This window comes from Carex rostrata, chromosome 1 (assembly GCF_964058835.1).
Source record: "Carex rostrata chromosome 1, lpCarRost1.2, whole genome shotgun sequence".
In the NCBI taxonomy this organism is placed as follows: Eukaryota; Viridiplantae; Streptophyta; class Magnoliopsida; order Poales; family Cyperaceae; genus Carex; species Carex rostrata.
In genome coordinates, this window is record NC_135918.1 from 9,460,844 (window position 1) to 9,484,350 (window position 23,507).

General features: G+C 33.8%; 2 protein-coding genes and 1 non-coding gene across 4 annotated transcripts; 1 reads left to right on the forward strand and 2 right to left on the reverse strand.

The window, feature by feature from the left end:
• The first annotated feature begins 2,294 nt into the window (after positions 1–2,294).
• On the forward strand, positions 2,295–9,933 carry LOC144556987 (dihydrolipoyl dehydrogenase 2, chloroplastic-like). Of its 2 annotated transcripts, XM_078305517.1 has the most exons (15): positions 2,295–2,676; positions 3,165–3,311; positions 3,904–4,038; positions 4,318–4,435; positions 4,689–4,813; positions 5,432–5,557; positions 5,646–5,726; positions 6,252–6,314; positions 6,979–7,053; positions 7,383–7,461; positions 7,864–7,964; positions 8,407–8,520; positions 8,846–8,959; positions 9,330–9,401; positions 9,653–9,933. In XM_078305517.1, exons 1-15 carry the CDS (start codon positions 2,398–2,400, stop codon positions 9,692–9,694), a joined length of 1,671 nt encoding a protein of 556 aa, XP_078161643.1. In that variant the 5' UTR covers positions 2,295–2,397; the 3' UTR covers positions 9,695–9,933. The 2 variants fall into 2 exon arrangements, with proteins under 2 accessions (XP_078161643.1, XP_078161634.1); XM_078305508.1 differs by lacking the exon at positions 9,653–9,933 and having other exon boundaries at positions 2,296–2,676; positions 9,330–9,407.
• An 11,178-nt stretch (positions 9,934–21,111) lies between these two features.
• Positions 21,112–22,553, reverse strand: LOC144557033 (uncharacterized). The gene is made up of 2 exons (XM_078305580.1): positions 22,194–22,553; positions 21,112–21,474 (listed from the first exon to the last, which is right to left on the reverse strand). The coding sequence occupies exons 1-2, from the start codon at positions 22,389–22,391 to the stop codon at positions 21,220–21,222; spliced, it is 453 nt and encodes a 150-aa protein (XP_078161706.1). The 5' UTR covers positions 22,392–22,553; the 3' UTR covers positions 21,112–21,219.
• On the reverse strand, positions 21,914–21,984 carry LOC144566668 (small nucleolar RNA Z122). The gene has a single exon (XR_013515249.1). It is a non-coding gene; the product is annotated as a small nucleolar RNA Z122 (small nucleolar RNA).
• Positions 22,554–23,507: the final 954 nt, after the last annotated feature.

Genomic DNA, 23,507 nt, shown 5'->3' on the forward strand with positions numbered 1-23,507 from the left:
TCATGAATAATTCGTAAAATTTGGGAAAAGTTAGTAAAATTCGGGAATTATTCGGGTTTAATTCGGTCAACCGAATAATTCGGTGTTCAGTTCGGCATCACCCCAAAAAAGAATTAAACGGGTATAATTCGGATATCTTGTCACTATGCTCGGAATCTATAGCAAGTGCTGTGCTTGTACGACACGGCACATCTGAGTGATACTCGAGCGCCGACACGTACAGATATACATGATACAAGTATACAACACAAACTGTGAAGTGATATTATTTTTCCCGGAATTTTTATTAATATTCATTTAAAAAAATTTGGAGAATTCAAAAAATATCAAGACCTTCAATTCAATATGAGGCCCGCAAATTGAATTGAAGGCTCCAAAATTTAAATATCAGTATATTACAGTGTATTTTTATATTTTTTGATGTTTTCGTATTTTTGAAATTCTCTATAATTTGCAAAAAAAATTTACAGTGGTATTAATAAAATTTTCGAATTATTTTAATTATTAATAGTTGTAAACTTGTAATTGAATGTGTGAACTCCAAAACTAGTCCCAGGCGCGTGTCTGAGAAGAATTATCTGAGCTAAGCTAGTTTTCTTGCATTAATATTTTGTGCTCATAGATCTCTCAAATATGGAAATTGCTAATATGCTATGTGTAGCATAGAGGGTCTTCGTGCAACGGCTCAATATTTAACTTTTTTAAATTTTAACAGTCGATCCGAACCGTTCATCTTGTTCTCCATATTAATATGTGTTTAGAGACCAAATTTATATTTTTTGAATTTTTTTTACTATTCTTTTAAATTTATTGAAAATCGCTATTTTTTATAGTCCAGATTTACTGAAAACAGCGTAGCAAATTTATTTCCTCCAAGCTGACGACCGTCGAGAATCGAGATGTACAGAGCGCCACAATCCTCATCGGCCATGTACAAGTCTCATCTGATGGAGAAGGTTTTTTTTTTTAATGAAATTCCTCACATTCTAAAATCATTTAATTTTAGGCCCTGTTCGGCTGCACAGTGGGAATGGGAATAGAAAAAGTTTGAACTAAAATTTACTGTTCACGTGGGAAAAAAAAATTCAGTCTGAGTGAATTTTCATTTTCCCACGTGAACAGTAAACTTTAGTTTGCAGCCGAACAGGCCCTCAATCATTCCTATTATCCTTCTCTATCGGATTTGTTGCTGGTATTGGATTGATGTCTAAAGTATCATTTTAGAGATAGGATTTGCAAAAGGGAAGGATGGTACCAATCAGTGTTGTCAAAAATATCCGTTTAGGCCAATAAATTGGTCGATTAGTCGTTAGCGGTGATCAAACTGTCACATATTTTTTCGGTTAATCAGTCGATTATTTTTTATTATTACCGATTATTCTCGATTATCTCCGATTAATCGCTTGGCGATACACCGTCCATCCGACGACCGCATACCATTATTTACAACACTGGTACCAATATCAGTTTTTTTTTTTTTTTTGTCTTCTTTCCAGGTAGATGTTGTTCAAAAGAGGAAACATTTAACAGTTTGGACCGACTATTTGGACTTTAAAAATTGAAAAACTAATTAGTTGCATTATAACTTTAGAACAAACGTTTTAATATTAACAAACCTCTATATACTTATATTTATATGGAGATAATGAATAATATGATATAACTTTTATTTATTGCTCATATATATTTGTTTAGTGGCATTTTTTATCTACAGTACGTACCGTATTCGGAATACAAATAATTTTTCATTTAGTTTATTAGATACAACCGTACAAATAAGAATAACCTTTTCCGAGAATATAATAGATAAGAATATGAAAATACTTTCGTTTTTGTACTTATTGACCCTCCTACTTCATACCATAGTCATAAGATTCGCGAATTAAATCCGAATAATTCTTTTTTTTTGTGATGCCGAACCGAACGCCAAATTATTAAGTTGACCAAACTTTGACCGAATTAAACCCGAATAATTTGCCAATGTTACGAATTTTTCTGAATTTTACGAATTATTCGTGAATATTTCCCATAACATTTTTTTTTTTGCTCTCTTGCAGGCTGAAATCTCTGATCTCAAATAATTCTGAATTCTGAATCATTCTCGAATTATTCCCGAATCACAAATTTTTGACCTCGCCGAACCAAATCTGAATAATTTATCTGTCACTATGCTTCAGGCTATAGCTGAGCCTGTTAAAAGACCCATTACATAAATATACTATTAACGACGGTATATAGAAAATCAGAGATCCCTTGACCTTCTCTTCACTTTGTACTCTCCGCCTCGACTGTATTTTACCCGTCGGACTCCCCGAGGTAGCCACCGAGCTCTCTCTCTCTCTTTTCTTCTCCAATCCTAGTTTCTGCTCCCAGATTCTAGCGCTTTTTCTCGCAACAATGCAGTCTTCTCTGTCGCTTTCCCTCTCTCTTTCCTCCCCTCTCCCCACCAAAGCCAACCCCTCTATTTCCAATTCCATCCGTTTCTGCGGGTTGAGGCGGGAAGCTCTCGTCTCCAACCTCACACAGCGGATTCAGCAATCTCGGGTTTGGGTTCCACGAGCATTGCCTTCGGCCAATGGCAGCTCCGCTTCTGTTAAAGGAGGATTTGATTACGATCTTGTCATAATTGGCGCTGGTGTAGGCGGTCATGGGGCAGCTTTGCACGCTGTTGAGAAGGTATCCCACTTTCTTTCCTAATTTTTATTGCTTTTGCTCTGATTTTGGTTTTGGCTGGGTTTCAGCATGTACTGCTATTGCAGGGTTTACAGGGTTTAAGGGATTTCACTAATTAGTGCAAACTCAATCTTTAAAAGAGGTGATGAATATCTCTTGCCAACTTATCTCTGCAGCAATAAGTTATGCAGTATTTTGAACCTTTTGCTTGAGCTCTAATTGGTAGAGTTTAGATATGATTTTAGGAGATAAAGACTTCTGTTAGATTTCCCTTTTTACTCCTTGTTGTTTCACCAGGGTAAAAAATAGAGCTTTAGTTTGAATCCAGTATTTTCAGAGCTGATTTGAGGGAGTAAAGTCTTAAAGTAGAGATGATTTAGTGACTAGCTTGTAATTCTGACAGATTCTGGACACCTGTTGCAATTGGAGCTGAGCAGCTCTTTAAAGTATCCAATCCATAGTAACTGTTTTTGACTTGTGGTACTTCACAGGGTCTCAAAACAGCAATAATAGAAGGGGATGTAGTAGGCGGTACATGTGTCAACCGAGGATGCGTACCATCCAAGGCTCTCTTAGCTGTCAGTGGCCGCATGCGCGAGTTACATGATGAACACCATATGAAGTCACTCGGTTTACAGGTAAATGGCTTTACAGCGACTAATTAATAAAAACTTCATAGTTTTGGGACAGTACATGAACCTTATATGTACTGCCCAGTAGGATACTTCCCTGCGAGACCTACCATTTTTGCTTGACATTCGCTTTCCTTTATGGGATGGGATATATTGGCAACCATGACAACTGACATCGAAATATGTCAAAATAATAAATGTAGATTATATATATGTTATTTATCATTTAGATAGATTGTTTATCAAGTGTGGTATATCTGACAATCTTTTGGTGAGCAAATGTCGATAAATCTAAACCGTTGATTCTAAATCACTTGATATTTGATCAATTGGTTGAAGTATCAAAATACACGACCATTTAAATCATACAGAAGTTATTTACAACTATGTATATATTTTTTATAAGCGATTTGTTGGTAGTCAGTGTTGTCAATCAAATAAGTTTGTTGTAACCTATCCCTTCCTTTGTTAACTTCTGTTTGTACCAAGATATGTTTCCAAGTATTTCTTTCTCAAGTGGTTGTATTATTTAAAACTAGTGATATAGTTACATCATTAATAGTCCCTCTTTCATGATTTATTGTTTTGTGCCTGCTAGGTGTCATCAGCAGGATATGACAGACAAGCAGTCGCTGATCATGCAAATAATCTGGCATCTAAAATCAGAAGCAATCTGACTAATTCAATGAAATCATTAGGTGTTGACATTCTGACTGGTGTGGGTACCATTGTGGTAAGCTTAACACTTCCTTTTTTCTTTCCACCTAAGGTTAACATATAGGTTGGTTCGAGTACATTTCTGGTGCCAAAATGTTACGGAGACATACTGGTGTCAGATAATTCTCGGTACTGGTTTGAAACCATGTCAGGAAGACACAAATTTTTGTTTTCTAATAGTAGTCATTACTTGTAAAGGTTCAAAACAAGTATTTTTTATATTTAAAAACCTGCCAAGAATAGATGAATTTGAGGAGGTTATTGATACTTCCATTATTCTGAGCAAACTTTTCAGGGTCCACAAAAAGTGAGATATGGAAAAGTGGGGCTCCCTCAGAAAGAGGTCACTGCACGGGACATCTTAATTGCGACTGGGTCCACACCATTTGTACCAAATGGCATTGAAATAGATGGTATCTTATTTTTGATTGTATGATTTTTTTATGTTTTCAACTTCCTATGCCATCGCAATAATAGTCTACACTTGAGATTAGAAGCATTTCAAAAAGAGAAAAATAAGCAAAAGTTGAGTCAAAACTGTTATAAGAACAACACTCCATTTCCCAATAGTACCAACACATCTGGTATTATAAAGACAAATCCAGCAAAAATGGTAAAACAAAGAGCTTCGTTTGAAGATCAAGATTTTGCATTGGTGATTTATAGGGAAAACGGTATTTACAAGCGACCATGCACTTAAAATGGAGTGGGTACCCGACTGGTTAGCTATAGTAGGAAGTGGCTACATTGGTCTCGAGTTTAGTGATGTCTACACAGCTCTTGGTAGTGAGGTCTGTTATATTATCTGTCTTTTTGCAAACTTCATGTGATATCTTGCAGTACTTGCACATAACAACCAATATCTGTCGGCTTCTCTACCGAGACAACAATTTTTGTCATATTTATAAATAGCTAAAAGTGCATTGCTTTCAATATTGACAATTTTGCTCCTACAAATATGATGTTTGCTTTTAAATTAATCCAAATAAGCTAAAAGTCAGAAAAATATCGGGGTCTGAGTATGTTATGCAGTGAAATTGATTTGGTTTTGTTGAGATCAAAATTCTGTTGCAAATTAGTTAGTTTTAAATTACCTGTAACTCCCTAGTAATGGAGTGTTATTTGCAATTAAGTGTTGATGGTCAGTTGCAAATATGACCATGTGAGAAATATAGGGTCTTTTAGGCAAGCAAGGTAATTTTTTTTTTTTTAAAGTGCCTTTGCTTCTCATTTTCTATTATTTCTTTTACTTACAGAATTGCATTTTTCTTTCCATGTCCTTTTGATATTTGAATATCCCCGACTCCTTCCCTCCATCCCCCCCAACCCCCACCTCATTTACCAACTATGCACTTCCCTGTCATAAATCTGTCCAATCATTTTATTTATTTGATTATTCTTTTGGATAGGTTACATTTGTAGAGGCTCTTGATCAATTAATGCCAGGATTTGACCCCGAGATTGGCAAGTTGGCACAAAGAATTCTCATAAATCCTCGCAAAATCGATTATCACACTGGCGTCTTTGCTAAAAAGGTACACTCATGTCCATTTCTTAGTTTGATTATGAAGTTATTTTTTACTCAAAAAATAATTATATTTTTATTATTTTAATTCTGAATAGATTACACCTGCGAAGGATGGGAAGCCTGTCCAAATTGAGCTTATAGATGCAAAAACAAAAGAACCGAAGGAAACGCTAGAGGTGATTATTGATGCTTTCACGTTTCTTTAGAAAATAGTTATGTCACGAGCAGCAGAATAACGTTTACACCCTTGCAAAATGAGAATATCTCATATGCCTTTTTAGAAGTGAAAAAAGTAATCGGACATGTTTCTCCCCTCTAACTTCCTTACAAGTACCAAAAGCTCTTCTCTTTCCTCACTTGCACATGGATGAAAACAAAAAGTTAGGAAAGATGGCTAGTTTATGCATCTTTGGAAAATTGTTGGGAAGAGAGGCGAAGAATGACTATTTGTTGAGGAGCCTGTGTGGTATTTTCCTATTGTTTTGTTGGGGTATGCACATTATATTGCTTTGCAAAAGTAGATCTGATATATTACGCATAACTGAATGTGCATTATTACATTTTGAATAAATGCAAGGCATGATCTACCCTCACTCTGTCAAATAAAAAAGTAATATATTCGTAATCATTAAGATAAATGGAAAAAGCTCTAACATGCGTTCCTGGTTAGTAGATTACATTGCTTAATTTGTAATTTACAGGTAGATGCAGCACTAATTGCCACAGGAAGGGCTCCTTTCACAAAAGGCCTTGGCTTAGAAAATGTAAGCATCTCGACTTTCTTCTTATCTTTGATCGCGTCATCTTTTTACAATATTCTGAGAAAAAAAAAAATGTGTCACTACTGTTAAGTATAGCCCAAGTGTCACCTATATTGTTCTTTGAGTGAGTCTATGGTACTATGCATATTACGATTTGGCACCGTGCTACGGCTCTATATTAGAGTTTTCAAATCCTGACGGTCGATCCGAACCATTCATCTTATTCTCCATATTAATATGTGTTTGGAGACCAAATTTTACATTTTTTGAAATTTTTTTACTATTTTTTTAGATTTATTGAAAATCACTGTTTTTGGATGGTCCAGAATTTTCAGATCAAGTGATTTTCTAAATATCTAAAAAAATAGTAAAAAAATTTCAAAAAATGTAAAATTTGGTCTCCAAACACATATTAATATGGAGAACAAGATGAATGGTTCGGATCGACTGTTAGGATTTGAAAACTCGAATATAGAGCCGTAGCACGGTAACAACCCGTGATATGCATAGTACCATAGGCTCACTCTTGTTCTTTTGCTCGTGTGTGCCTTTTTTGAACTAATTTTCCTTTTTTATGCATTGTCTTTTAAACTGGGATGAATTTTTAGTTATCACGTACTCTTCTCTTAGAATATAAAATCGAGTTGCTAACTTGAGTGCATCTCAGATAAATGTGGTCACACAGCGTGGCTTTGTACCTGTTGATGAACGGATGCGAGTCCTTGATGCTAACGGCGATTTGGTATCTTCTTTCCTCCTTTTTTTTTTTCCTTCTTGTGGCCAACTTAGTTGAAATGGATTGCACTATAACCTTGAATATTACATATTGGATTGAATAACTTGGAAACGGAAGGAAAATTTATTAAACACTTAACCAACAATCTCAGTTTCAGCTGACGCATACCAAGTACTGTTACCAAATCATGCAGTTTGACCCATAAAGACTTAATTCACGTAACATTCCAAATCTAACTAATGAAGGTCTTAATTCTGCAACCAAAGCTTAACTGAGATCAACATGTCTACTTGGCAAACACATTTGTTATCATTGGATTACTAAATGTTGTATAGGTCCCTCATGTGTATTGCATTGGAGATGCGAATGGGAAACTGATGCTTGCTCATGCTGCCAGTGCTCAGGGCATTTCTGGTACTTGCTTTTCTTTTCACAATCATATACTTTCTTCCGAAAAAGAATTATTGTCGACTCCAATGCAAAGTCTGAAGTAGGATTCTAGGTATGCAATTAATGTTTTAACTTTTAACCATGATGACCTTGGTTTCATGCTTATAAAGGTTGATATCTAAATCAAGAACCTACGCAAAATATGAACCACAAGAAAAATGTTGAAAGCACTCAAATGGAGCCGTGTCTGGGCCAGCTTGAATTGTACCATAAAGGAGGCCCTAATTTTAAACAAAATACATGTCGAGATAAATAGCCGACTAATATTCAGAACTGGCCAGACTAGCGCTGTTGAGATCAGAGATTGTAAAGCTTTGTCCAAAGTGATATTCTGATGTCAATTTTCTTCTAATTATCTTTTTACAGTTGTTGAGCAATTGACAGGCAGGGATCATGTGCTAAATCATTTAAGCATCCCAGCTGCTTGTTTTACACATCCTGAGATAAGCATGGTTGGCCTCACTGAGGTATATACACATTTCAGACCTGTCTTTGTTCGAAAATTGCAAAAGGCCCATAGTTTATCTGATTATCTCAGATGGGCCCTTCTCCTGTCATAATTTGGAAAAATAAATCCCTCCTTTAGTCATTGATGAATTTTAGGAGTAGATTATAAATGAAAGATTTTTTTTTATTGAATGGAACAAGGACCTTAATTTCTTCAATCTTGAATCTGTGCATTTAGAGTAAGCCTGGCAGTGATTTTGAGGTTTCATATTATCTCTTTCTCATTGTTTAGTAACAATCTATAAGTGAAAATCTAATTTCTGAGAAAGCAGAATACTGTAGGTACATTCCTGTAATTCCTTAGTAAAGTAAAACATCTTATGCAAATATGGAAATGGTTGTTATCATTAATTCTCTCCTCAATCAAGACTTCTCATGTTAAATGAAATATCAATTTTTCAGCCGCAAGCAAGGGAGAAAGGTGAGAAGGAAGGCTTTGAGATTAGTGTTGTTAAAACTAGCTTTAAGGCGAATACAAAAGCTTTGGCTGAGAATGAAGGCGATGGTCTTGCTAAGGTAATTTATACATATATATCCAGCTATTTGCAGTATGTTGTTTGTGCTGGTTTGACTTTTATAGCATTTACACTTATATAAATGTTGATCTAATTACCTCTCTTTGTCAGCATTTGCAAAATAAATAATGATTTCTTTGTAAAGTTTAGGGTATTTCTTGCAAAAGACCCATTAATAATAAATAAAAGTACAGGAAAGAAAAAAATCAAGCACTGACAAGCACCACGAGTCTAATTGGATAAACAAATATTTTCAAATAAATGAACTACTGTTACTGGAAAATGAAAATTACAGATAATATAGTGTATAATTTATCTTTATACAGATGATATACAGACCCGACACAGGAGAGATTCTAGGAGTACACATTTTAGGCTTGCATGCAGCTGACCTCATCCACGAAGCCTCTAATGCGATGGCTCTTGGCACCAAAGTCCAGGTACATGCACAATTATTCTGGATTCTCATAATTTTGGGAGATACTTTCTTTTCACGATTTAAGTTTTTGGGGCATCATTCTAGTCCATATTTTTTTCTGGTTATTTTTGTCACTGTGTGACCTCGACAGTTGTTTATCGTGACATCTTGGCTTGTACTGAAAACTACTCTTAAGTACCCTTGTGTCATGGTAGAAGACAGTGGTATTGATCCAAACGAGAAAAATGAGAAATACAAGAGAGAACAATGTAACTTTTTGGCAAATCTGACTGGTACATAGGTTGAGTATGGATCAGAGAACTAAACGGTACTCTGATGTTTAACGTTTTCTTTTAAAACTGCTTGCTGTTGTTGTCCTTTTTCTTAAACAGGATATAAAGTTTGCGGTGCATGCCCACCCAACCTTGTCTGAAGTATTGGACGAGCTCTTCAAAGCTGCCAAGGTCTGAGCTACCTCCTGTAGTTTTATGGTTCAAGATATGCACTGGTATACTACTGATTGTTATCTGAAGAAGTACCATAGAGACACCAGTATCTACTGTTACCAAATCAGAAGTCATGTAACTAGCCAGAAAAACTAGTCCAGCCCATGCAAGACTGTTCAGTTATGAGACTAATTTGCTACTTTACCAATTGTAAACTGACTTCTTTACCCATCTTTGAAGCTGGCAATTATAATTTTATTTTCTGACAGGTTAACATCGGTGTATCTGTAAATGAACCAGTTGCAGTATAAATGTGATGAGCAATCTGAGAATAACCATCCTTTGGGTGCAATATTTTCCTTATTTGGTGCAATGAGAAGCCTCCTATTTGTTTCCTAAATTAGGTACCATTCTTAGCTGATGATATTTGTGTCTAGAGAGATTAAGAGAGAAAATGACCTACCATTTCATGAGATTTCATGATGCGATTTTGTATTTCCTTTTTTGCCCCAACAGAACTGACGCTCAGTTAATACTATCAGTTTTATGTAATAAATTTCCTCATGTTTTGCTGAAAGTTTTGCGTATTGACAAGTCAAGTCTACAGTACAGGTTATTGCCTTGTGCTATAACAACAGGTTCTCTCTGTGAATAATTTTTTGGATCCCGTACGGAATTTAAAATGCTGATTAATTGTAGCCAATGAGAAATTATTGTTTATCCTTGTGTTTGTTGAGAATGGAAGAAATCCTAGTACCTAAACCGAGCACATTTTATTGGTTTGAATTTTGAAATCGAGGTTATAAACAAAAGGATTTAAGAAATCACAGAATTCGAACTAAATCAACCTGTCGGCGGGCTCACCACCCAACTATTCAGAAATCAACACGTAGCATAGTAATCGGACTATAATAAGGTTTAATTAGTTCTAATTGATCACAAGCAATCAAGGTTGATCCTTAATGCACATGTACAAAAAGGAGATCGGTGGGTTTTTTTGTAGCATCTTTCTTATGGCAACCTGTGCAATTCCACAGTACTAAATAATATTAAGCCTCAAAAAATATCGTTTTTTTTTTCATAAAGAAAATCAACTCTGTTAACCCTTGATCATTTTGAATTATGCAAAGGAGTAGTAGCCTAGTGGGTCATATATGCATTAATTTAAGGTGAACCACACATATGATTACGGCACGAGGCCACATAAGATCAGCACCAAAAGGTTCATTCCTATCCTCTCCATCTATCCATAATTAACGTGTTAAATTAAAAGACCTGTGATGGGTTTCCTGCTGGGAAACAAAAGATTAAGAGGACTTAATCAAGGCACACAAAGGCACCTCCTGGTGCCGCGTGGCATGTGGTGGTATACCATTTGTCAGTTGTCAGCATCGTTTAGCTGGATTGATGTGCGAGCAACCCAACCTAAGTCCACAGCAAAATATAAACAAAGCAATAAAAGGAGAGGAATAATCCAGAGTGTCTTTTTAAGAGAAAAAGAGAAGAAACTGAGAGGTGGCATGGGGGTACGAATATAAGTTAGCTAGTACCGGTGCATGCATAATTGCATATAGACCCAGGATTTTCGTCATGGCAGCAAAAAAATATCGAATCAGGTTTAAATAAATTATCGGATTTAAATTCAATAACTAATTGGGTACTCGATAAAAAAATAATACTTTGACTTATATTTTCCAATACCCTGACTTATAATTTCTGATGCTTTAACTTATAATTATAATTACCAATATAATTCAAGAAATTTATTTTGATTTTAACACTAAATTTAATCCAAATTACAAATTAAACATTCAGAGGGTAAAATTTTTTTTCAGAGAGGAACAAAGTCGATCGGTACCGATAGATCATCACTAAAACTCGAAATTCAGAAAAGAGCGACTCCCTCATGGTTCTATACTGGTCCGCCCCTGCTTGTCAAAGGAGAAAAGGATGTATATTTAGACCAAGAGCAGACAAGGAATTGCAAGGGATTGAGAAGGAGAGGAGCTGGGGTGGAAGTTTAAGGAATCATGTGGCTGCATGTGCTTCTTATGTTAGGAGAACATGCCCCCTCTCTCAAGCAACCTGTTGTACCTCATGCCATATTGCCACCTCTCTCTCATCCTTTTAATTCATTCGCTGACATTACATTAATTTCATGTTGGTTCCACAACTTAATTCCTTTTTTTTTTTTTCTTATAGAAAAGAAAGAAGAATTAATAATTGTCCATGCCACCTATAGTTATCCAATCAATCCTATAAGAACTCCCTTAAAGCTCTGACTAATTATTACTTACTACCACTTCCTCTGCTCCTCTCCCTTTCTCTTTGTTCTTGCAACTAGCAAGGCACCAACTAGCTAGCTAGAATTTCTTGAAAGGCACCTCTTACAACATGGTATCGACGACACGTTCTCTTTGTCATAGGTCGACAAGGTTCAATCAAACTCGAAACACCTCAGTTTTGATTCGAGCCATGCAACAAAGTACATCGTCGACATCCCTTAGAAGAAACAAGCAAATCATGGCAAGAAGCAATTACATTGGTAGTGTCATTTCTAGACGACGTGCAAAACAAAAGACGCAAAGGAGGAAGCTAGTTGTAAAAGGATCTAGAAAGGCGAATGTCTTTCAAATAGTTAAGAAACTTCAGAAACTGAGGCGGCTGGTGCCGGGTGGCAACTCGGACTCGACGGAGATAGATGATTTGTTTTGTGCAGCAGCTGATTACATATTGACACTTCAAATGAAAGTGAGGGTTATGGAATATATGGTTAGCATGTTTACACCCCAAGATCCTGATAATTGAGAGACAAATTAATTAATTAAATCACATTTTGTGCTTGGAGAGATTGATTATATATTCATTGGTTGATTCTTTGTTTTTGTTTGTTTCTTTATGAACTTTAGATTAATTTGCATGACCATGAAAAATTTGGAATTCATGGAGGTTACAACTTACAGCCTTTTGAGAGGATGTTGTAATTTGTACAGCATTTGAGAGAGATTTCTCACCGTTAGGGCTCATTCTTTGTTTTTTTTATACATTTTTGTACTTTATATTGTTTGCATTTTGCAAGTTAATTTCAAGAATTAATTATTTATTCATCATGTAAGTTTTCTTGTTGAAGTGTATTTATATCTATGTTTTGATATACATAAATATATATATATATATATATATAGGGTCTGTCTAAATTGCTGCTGGCAGCATTTCAGCAGAGGTGCTGCCGGGGCTATATTTAGTCGTGTGATGTCCAAACAACAAATCCAAACCGTTAGATGTTTAATCTATATTATAACCTACTTGGAGACCAAATTTTACATTTTTTGGAATTTTTTTACTATATATTAAGCTGGTTTGAAAACCGCTGATTCCAGTAAATTTCTGCAGTATTGAAATCAGCGGTTTTCAAACCAGCTTAATATATAGTAAAAAAATTTCAAAAAAATGTAAAATTTGGTCTCCAAGTAGATTATAATATAGATTAAACATCTAATGGTTTAGATTTGTCGTTTGAACAACAAAAAATAGAAAAAACAGTGGCAGCACCGCCGGCAGCAAATTAGCCACAGCCTATATATATATATATATAGAGAGAGAGAGAGAGATGTGCTATGGTGCATTGCAATGCATGGAGAGGTTTGTGCATTGGACCATAAATCTAAAATTCAAAATCCAAATGGCCGATCCAAACCGTTCATCTTGTTCTCCATATTAATATGTGCTCGGAGACCAAATTTTACATTTTTCTGAATTTTTTTACTATTTATTAAGTATTTTACAAAATTGTTGATCCAACGGTGGCTGCTGATTTTACTGTTTTGTTAAGCCACCGTTGGATCAACAATTTTGTAAAATACTTAATAAATAGTAAACAAATTCAGAAAAATGTAAAATTTGGTCTCCAAGAACATATTAATATGGAGAAGTACAAGATGAACGGTTTAGATCGATCATTTGGATTTTGAATTTTAGATTTATGGTCCAATGCACAAACTCCTCCATGCATTGCAATGCACCATAGCCCATCTCATATATATATGATTTACAAGGTGGAGAACATGCATGCACGTGATTATTTGTATACAGAGAAGCAAGACACTAGCCTTGCATAGTTTACAGTTGCATGTGCATTGGATTTGGCTAACATGTATTAATTCACTGGTGAACTGAAAAGGCTGAACTGGAATTAATTAACGGCTACCTAATTAACGTGCCAACATGAAATTAACACACTTAAATTTCATTTTGACGTACCATTAGCAATTAAGTGGCTAAATTATCTTCTGAACACATGCAGATATACGCAATTAAAATCTCACACATGCATTGACATTATAATATTGTGTATATATCTATTTATTTTTCAAATATTGTTTTAGCAATCAACCTCCAAATTAAGATAATATGAGGCAAACTTTGAAACAAAGATATATTTTGGATGCCTCAACTTCGAAATTAAGAAAGATAATATGAGACCAACTTTGAAACAAAGTAAAATATTTAAGACATCGAAAACATGAGATATTTGAACCATGTTCTTTCTACACACGCTACAAATTAATAAGAACCTCAAAAGAATGACACAGCTATGAACTAATAATTTCCTACTACAATTAATAATATAATCATTTATTGCGGAAATATTTCTCGGAAGCTTAGCTTTTGACGGTACGGAAGAAAAATCCAGATATATATATATATGAGTTAGGCTGGGGTGCTATGGATAGCATAGTGGCCTCCCGTGTTACGGTTCAATATTCAAGTTTTCAAAATCCAAACGGTCGATCCGAACCGTTAATTGTTTAATCCATATTGAAATGTGCTTGGAGACCAAATTTTACATTTTTTGGAATTTTTTTGCTATTTATTAAGATGGTTTCAAAATCGCTATTTTTATTAAAATTCTGCACCACTGGAAAACAGCGGTTTCAAAAATGCTTAATAAATAGTAAAAAAATTCCAAAAAATATAAAATTTGGTCTCCAAGCACATTTCAATATGGATTAAACAATGAACGGTTCGGATCGACCGTTTGGATTTTGAAAACTCGAATATTGAGCCGTAGCACGGGAGGCCACTATGCTATCCATAGCACCCCAGCCTAACTCTATATATATATATATATATATATATATATATATATAGAGTTAGGCTGGGGTGCTATGGATAGCATAGTGGCCTCTATGCTACGGCTCAATATTCGAGTTTTCAAAATCCAAACGGTCGATCCGAACCGTTCATCTTATTCTCCATATTAATATCTGCTTGTTGATCAAATTTTACATTTTTCTGAATTTTTTTACTATTTATTAAGTATTTTACAAAATTGTTGATCCAACGGTGGCTGCACAAAACAGTAAAACCGTTGGATTAGCGATTTTCAAAGTGGCTTAATAAATAGTAAAAAAATTCAGAAAATTATAAAATTTGGTCTCCAAGCAGATATTAATATGGAGAATAAGATGAACGGTTCGGATCGACCGTTTGGATTTTGAAAACTCGAATATTGAGCCGTAGCATAGAGGCCACTATGCTATCCATAGCACCCCAGCCTAACTCTATATATATATATATAGAGAGAGAGAGAGATGGGCTATGGTGCATTGCAATGCATGAACCCTTTTATGCATTGCACTCTAAATCATGGATTTAAAGTCCAAACGACCGATCCGAACCGTTCATCTTGTTCTTCATATTAATATGTGCTTGGGGACCAAATTTTACATTTTTTGGAATTTTTTTACTATTTATTAAGCAATTTTGAAAGTCGCTGATCTGATGGTCCAGAAAATTTTACTGTTCACAGCAAAACAGCAATTTTCAAAAATGCTTAATAAATAGTAAAAAAATTCCAAAAAATGTAAAATTTTGTCTCCAAGCACATTTCTATATGGATTAAACATCTAACGGTTCGGATCGGTCGTTAGGACTTTAAATCCGTGATTATAGTGCAATGCATAAGGGGGTTCATGCATTGCAATGCACCATAGCCCATCTCTCTCTCTCTCTATATATATATATCGGTTCCAAATTGGAAGTAGCTAGTTGCTCACAGTTAAAGTTTATTTTAGTGTGACTCTGCTTAATTATATATATATCTCCATTCTATTATTAAGCACGTTGGGTGTCCGATCCGCCAACGGTTATGATTGAAAAATTAAATTTTAGATTTAATCTCAACCCTCTAATCAAATAATATGTCTTCTTTTGATTAAATGCATCTTTTTTACGTGTAGAAGTCTAAATTTAGTTAGAGATGTACTCGCCACACGAACTGTCACACATATTGCACACGATAATTGGTGAATTAAATTTGAAGAGACTTCCGGTTTTAACAATTTTGCTCTTGGTTTCCTTATTTCTCTTCTTCATATCTCTACGATGCAATTATTTGATCTTTCCAAACAATTCTTTCTATATTTTCGACAATAAATATGGAAATTATCTGATCTTTTCGAATTTGTGGAGAAAATCAAGACTATAATATAAATCCTATAATGTTTTGTGTTAAATTCTCAATTTTGTTTCTGTGCCATTATTAAAAATATCACCCCAGGCAATTCTCAACTCAGGGATATGATTGAATATATGCTTTATTCAAGTCAAAACTTTCTCCAAGGATCACAATTCTGTGAGTTCCTTTTCTTTATTTTTTTTCAATTGATAATCAATGTTTTTTTAAGAGAAATGTGGAGGCCTTCCATTAACAAAGACACCAGCGGTGTCAGTATTACAGAGCCATATTATTTCCAGTGATTTAAAAGTAATAGATAATAAATGAAAATTATGAAATAAAACAATGTGAAACCAGCAAAAACTCAATATCTAAGGTTGAATTGAACCATCAACAATGCTTTTATTTCTGCAACAATCTCAATGCTAAGCAATCCTGGTGTTTTGAGTTCGTCTTTCGAAATTCTAATACAATCAATGTTATTATATATCTTGTTTGTAAGTCCTATAGATTTCAATAGCGACAATAACAAGAAATACAAAGTATATCCAATTTTTATTGCAATTAAGAAAAACACTCAATTGCAATTAAATATACACTGTCAAATTTCCTTTCCCAATTCTATAATATGTGGAAAGCTCAATTAGGCCTTACTTTTTATATAAAGTAATTAAGCCTTAAAAAAATGCTCAGTTTAAGAAAAAAAAATGTGAGTCTGGGATCGTTTGGTGGTATTGTTGGTTTTTTTATAGTTCTCTAACTTTATTTACAGGAGCCCAGCATGAAGTGGGTTGACTGGTAAAATAACAAATGTATTTTTCAACCTAAAGGAGCTTCAGACCTTGTACAAATCAAATCTGTACATTGCTTGCATCCATTTTTTTATGTTATATTTGATCTGTTTGTAGATCAAACGATCTTGTCTTTGTTTTCTAAGTGTAAATAGTAAGGAAAAATACATTTCTATGATTTCATGAATTGAATAAATTAGAATATATTTTTTTCACCATCTGTATTTAATAAAGAAATAAAACAATTATTAGTTCATATTCAGCTTCAAATTTAGTATATATTTTTCATGAGGAAGGTTTCAATACCTTATATTTTTCATACCTCATTATACCTCATGTTTTATATCTTCGTTTTCAAAGCTTTGTCGATCTGGACCTCTCAACATGATATCTATACTAAAATATGCTTGGGATGAAATTTTATAATTTTTGAAATTTTTTTACTATTTTTTAGATAGGTAAAAAATCACTGTTTTTGAATCATATAGAAATAATTATTTTGTACCTGTCTTAAAAAATATTAAAAAAATTTCAAAAAATATAAATTTCATCACCAAATATATTTTAATATAATTATTATTTTGAGCAGTTCGGATCAACAATTTGAAATTTGAAAACAAAAATATAAAAAATGAGGTATGGAAGGCGTTAGGTATTGGAACCCTCCTCATTTTTTATTTGTTTTTGTAAATAATTCTAAAAAAAAAAGATAAAATAAAAAATTGTGTATGCATCGACATGCAAGAAAGGTTGTTGAATTATAAGAGTTGTTGTTATTTCTTTTACTGGTATTTATTATTTACCTCTTTGTTCAATTTTTACGTTAAATTTTATAATGTCTCCGTTGCAACGCACGGGCAGGATACTAGTTTGTGTGTGTGTCTATATATATATATATATATAGACACACACACACACTAGTATCGTGTCCGTGCGTTGCAACAGGAGTATATTATACGATTGAATAGAATACGAAGAGATATTTTTATTTGACATTCACACGAAATTAAGAAAAAAATATATTTAAATGAAAATAAAAGACACAATGATAAAAAAAACAGAAATTCAAATAATAAATAACAATAAAAGAAACAACAAGAAATGAAAAAAAATATCAAATATAACATAAAAAAGTGTCTTGAAGTATCATTGTAATTTAATATCTCCTTTTCTCCATAAGCAAGACATGTCATTAAACAATTTAGAGGATAAATAATCTCTAAAGAAATAAAATTAGGAAAGACATGATTAAATAATTCAAATAAGGATTTTCTAACATATATATTCTTGATGAAAATTATTTTAACAATGTCTATTTCTCTACATATCATTTTCTCAACACGAAAGTTCTATATATTCTTCATTTCCTCTCCATATTAGAAAATATGATTGTTTCCATCACCACAAGATTTTTTTTTTAATGTAAATATTAGCACAAGATCTTATATTCATATACTCATAAAGATACAATAGCCTTAAACAAAATTCAGAAATATATGATTGTTTCTACTTTTATTATCGAAACTATAGAGGAAGAGAGAAAATGAAACGAAGGAAATGAAAAAAAATAAGGAAATAATTTAATTGCAAGAATTAGAGATAATTGTAAGAATAAATAAGGAAACAAATTGTTAGGAATTCATTCAATTTTAATTATGACAAACCATGTAGCAGTTTGTGTGACGAGTATATTTTTAACTAAATTTAGACTTCTACACATAAAATAGATGTATTTAATCAAAAGAAGACAGATTATGTGATTGGAGGGCTAATATTCAATTTGAAAATTCATCTTTCAATCTCAGCCATTGGCGGATCAGGACAACTACGTGCATAATATAAGAATGGAGATGATATATATATATATATAGAGAGAGAGAGAGAGAGAGATGGGCTATGGTGCATTGCAATGCATGGAGGGTTTGTGCATTGGACCATAAATCTAAAATTCAAAATCTAAATGACCGATCCAAACCGTTCATCTTGTTCTCCATATTAATATGTGCTTGGAGACCAAATTTTACATTTTTCTGAATTTTTTTACTATTTATTAAGTATTTTACAAAATTGTTGATCCAACGGTGCCTTAACAAAACAGTAAAATCAGCAGCCACAGTTGGATCAACAATTTTGTAAAATACTTAATAAATAGTAAAAAAATTCAGAAAAATGTAAAATTTGGTCTCCAAGGACATATTAATATGGAGAACAAGATGAACGGTTTGGATCGGCCATTTGGATTTTGAATTTTAGATTTATGGTCCAATGCACAAACCCCTCCATGCATTTCAATGCACCATAGCCCATCTCTCTCTCTCTCTCTCTCTCTCTATATATATATATATATAGAGTACGGCTAACGCGCTTCCTCTAGTATATCAACAATATGCTTCCGGTCTCTAAAATCTATTGAATCGGTTTCAAATGAAAAATCCGAACGTTCAAACCAATCTTCTTAAGAAGAGCTTCGTTTCCATACAAAAAAATTTAAGTTTCGAATTTATTTACTATAAAGTCAAGCGGTCAAAAAATGAAGGATTTTGTGCGCATTTTAATGCACTATTTTGCTCATTTTTTGACCGCTTGACTTGATAGTAAATAAATTCGAAACTTAAATTTTTTTTGTATGGAAACGAAGCTCTTGTTAAGAAGATTGGTTTGAACGTTCGGATTTTTCATTTGAAACCGATTTGATAGATTTTAGAGACCGAAAGCATATTGTTGATATACTAGAGGAAGCGCATTAGCCGTACTATATATATATATATATATATATAGGGTCCGACTAAATTGCTGCTGGCAGCATTTCAGCCAAGTGCTGCTGGGGCAATATCGTAATTTGTGATGCTCAAACAACAAATACAAACCATTAGATGTTTAATCTATATTAAAATATACTTGGAGACCAAATTTTACATTTTTTGAAATTTTTTTACTATTTATTAATCTGGTTTGAAAACCGCTGTTTTCAGTGACAAACCAGCTTAATAAATAGTAAAAAAATTTCAAAAAATGTAAAATTTGGTATCCAAGTAGATTTTAATATAGATTAAATATCTAACGGGTTGGATTTGTTGTTTGGGCATTACAAATTACGATATTGCCCCGGCAGCACCTCGGCTGAAATGCTGCCAGCAGCAATTTAGTCGGACCCTATATATATATAGCTTATCTGATTTGTCACTCTTCTGTCAACTACCTATTTAAATTAATTGAGAAATTCTTTCTATCACCACGATATCATCTACTTAAAATCATTAATTATATATCTCAAGAGATGGGCTACGGTGAGTTGCGAAATAAAGCGACTATTTTACTTCACACTCATATTTTGCGATTTTAAAGTTCAAAACGTCGATCCAAACCGTTCATCTTGTTCTCCATATTGAAATGTACTTGGAGACCAAATTTTACATTTTTTGGAATTTTTTACTATTTATTAAGCAATTTTGAAAGTCGTTGATCTGATGGTCCAGAAAATTTTACTGTTTTTTACTGTTCACAGCAAAACAACAATTTTAAAAAATGCTTAATAAATAGTAAACAAATTCCAAAAAATGTAAAATTTGGTCTCCAAGCACATTTCAATATGGATTAAACATATAACGGTTCGGATTGGTCGTTTGGACTTTCAAAATAAAAATACAGCGTGAAGTAGAAACGCGTTTTACTTCGCAACTCACCGTTGCCCATCTCTATATCTCAATATCATTATATATCTCAATATATGGGTTGATAATTAATGACACATCGAAAATGAACACCTTAGAAAAAAAGAAGAAGATGATTAGTAACAGTGCTAATCTTTGCCGAGGATTCCTGAGTGTTATGGGTGTATTTTCATATGCATTATTTAGAAGTGTTTTAAACCAATTAAGTATATTTTGTAAGGCCTTGGCATCTATTGCCAAGTTTTTTTTTTCTTTTTCTAAATCTTCAAAGTTTAAAGCAGTATATACCGCAAAGGAACTGATATGATTGATGCACTTTTTAGAGTATGTGATGATACTTTTAAGATTACAAGTCTAATTTATGTATCTTTTAAGATCACAATGTATTTTTTGTATTTTTGTATTTTGTAGAGTTAGCAAAAATATAATTACGTACAAGTATTTGATGATATTTTTAAGATATTTCATGTTGGACCGATCCAGTTCTGTACATTGAATTGGTTGCAAATACAATTGTTAACGAATCTAATTAATGTTTTCAATTCTGAGTTCTGACAGTTCCATCAATTGCACAATCATCCATGCATACATAAACTATGATGCTTAAAAGACAATAATTAAACCATTAGTAAGAACTAAGAAGTGAGATTGTCATTTATGGAACATGTAAAAAATCATGTCTTCAGTTACAAAATTGTTAACTAAACATACACCTAACATAAAACTAATATCCACATCCACATATCTGATGCCTGACCTCACATCGCTCATACAAAATGTATCATTTCATCTCATACAAACAAAACACCAAATAGAAAATTATTCAAACCGCCAGATCACACAGATCAGATCATACCCAGTCAAATGTCATACCAGTAACAGTAAGCAAACCTAAACCTAACATGAAACAACAACTACCTCTTCTTTGATGGCCTCTCATCACCATCATCATCACCATCATCATCATCATCACTATCATCATCACCATCATCATCACCATCATCTTCATCATCTTCATCATCACTATCATCCCTACCCATCAGCCTGAGGATCTTTCTCTTAGAAGCACTGGGCCTGGACCAGGACCATCCAGTAGCAGGGGCTCGATCTTCTTCTTCTACTTCTTCTTCATCATCCTCTTCTTCTACTTCTTCCTCTTCCACTTCTTCCTAATAAAACAAAATACCAACAAATATATATAGACGTTAATAGCTTGTTTAGCAACATGTAAGAAAATTTTATATATAGAGTGGAATTAATATATATATAGATGCAAATATGGTTGAGAAATTGTTCATCAACTATAAAGAACTCAGAAACAGCCTCTGATATTTTGTATCATTTCCCAACGATATTGCTAACAACTTAACGAACACAAATGATTTGTATAAATGCCCAAAATTCGCATCCTTTGACATAAAAAGGGCTAAATTCTCACTTGCAACAAATCCGAAGCTAATTTGACATTTAACCGGGGTTGAACAGAATCTGATACAAATTTGAGGGGAAAGAACTATTGAACAGAATTATGAGATAGATACCTCTTTGCATCATTTTCAAATACCTCTTAAATACATTTTAAATGGAATGAAAAAAAAGAGAGGCTGGTTTTGGATCAGGCGGACGTGCAAATATCAGAAACAACCTCTGGATAAATTTATTTTGCATCACATCCAAAACAATCTTACAGAATAACGCACAAAAGAAGCAAACTTGAAATTATTAGCAAAATTCCTTGAACAGGCTATATACTTGCGTAAAATTCACACACTAAACTATTCAAATCCTAAGGTAAAAATTATCACTAGTCGATTTTCATCAATAAAGTGAAACTGTCTCAGCAAAACTTGATAGATTGCAAAATATCAGAAAGCAGAAAAATTGATACCTCTTCTTCTTCTTCTTCTTCTTCGTCTACCTCAGCATCCTCCTCTTCAACTTCCTCCTCCACGTCATCAGCCTCATCTTGCCCATTCTTTTTCCCGTCAACAATCTTGATTTTCTTGCCTTCCTCCTTCAAAGCGGCTTTCTTTTTCTCTTCTTCAACCTCTCTCTCGTTTTTCTCTACATCAGTTGTTCCCTTCATATTAAAACCCTAATTTGTTTCAAATTTTTCGATTTATTGATTTTGGCTCTCTCAGCTTTGGGGCTAAATATAGGCGAAGAGAATATTACACACTTATTGGATATATTCCGATGCTTTTGTGACTACATTTGTGGGGTTTTAGAGACAGGAGAAACGCAACTGCACTCGCTTAGGGTTCTAGCAACATGGTACGATTAATCTGGACCATTAAATTAAGAACAATCCCTCGGATCGATGACTTGGCGCACATCGGAAGGACATAACAATAGATATGCATTAATGTACATCATATCCTCTGCATTAATACACCTTTTATGTTTATCTACGAACCGTCCGATTATAATCAGGAACAATCCGACCCCGTCTGCAATGTACGGAGACCTTTAATATTCGTGCGTATTATAATCAGACTGTACAGATCTAAACTCAAACGGTGGGTTAATGCAGAGGATATGAATTCGAATTGTGGCACCCATGCAACAAGCTTCCCGATGGCAATCCCCGAAAGCAATCATAAACATTCGGTGCAGAAACGATTTCTGATTGGGTCCCACGTGAAGTAGAACTGAAATTTTATGAAATCATGCACCAAGCACATACAAGAACGGTTTTTCTTAGGAAAAAACGGAACAACAATTAGTTATTGCTAGGGCTGACGTAAGCAACAATTAGTTTGGCTCCCCTATAACATACAGCCATACATGGAATCCTTGGTTTTCCCAATAACAAATTTAGAACATTCTTGTTTCAGCCATTTGACCAGATGCTTCATATGATTACATGCACTATTATCTTGTAATAATAATTTTCTTCCCTTAGATATGTTGAAAACATGTTTTAAATTTTTGCCTATAAATAGGCATGGAGGGACAAAAATGTAATTAAGCCAGCACCGGGAAAGAGGCGGTGCAACTGTAGAAATGAGGTCTATCATAGACAGATTGCACCTGGAATGTACCAGCAGATGACAGAACAGGTATGTACTGTGTATAATTTGTGTGTTTGCTCTCTCAAATCTTTATATTGTATGGGATTGCATTTTGTCTTATTTAAATGAAGCTAGCCTTTTGAATTATTGCAATTATCATCCCTACGACAGTATGCCTGACATGCATG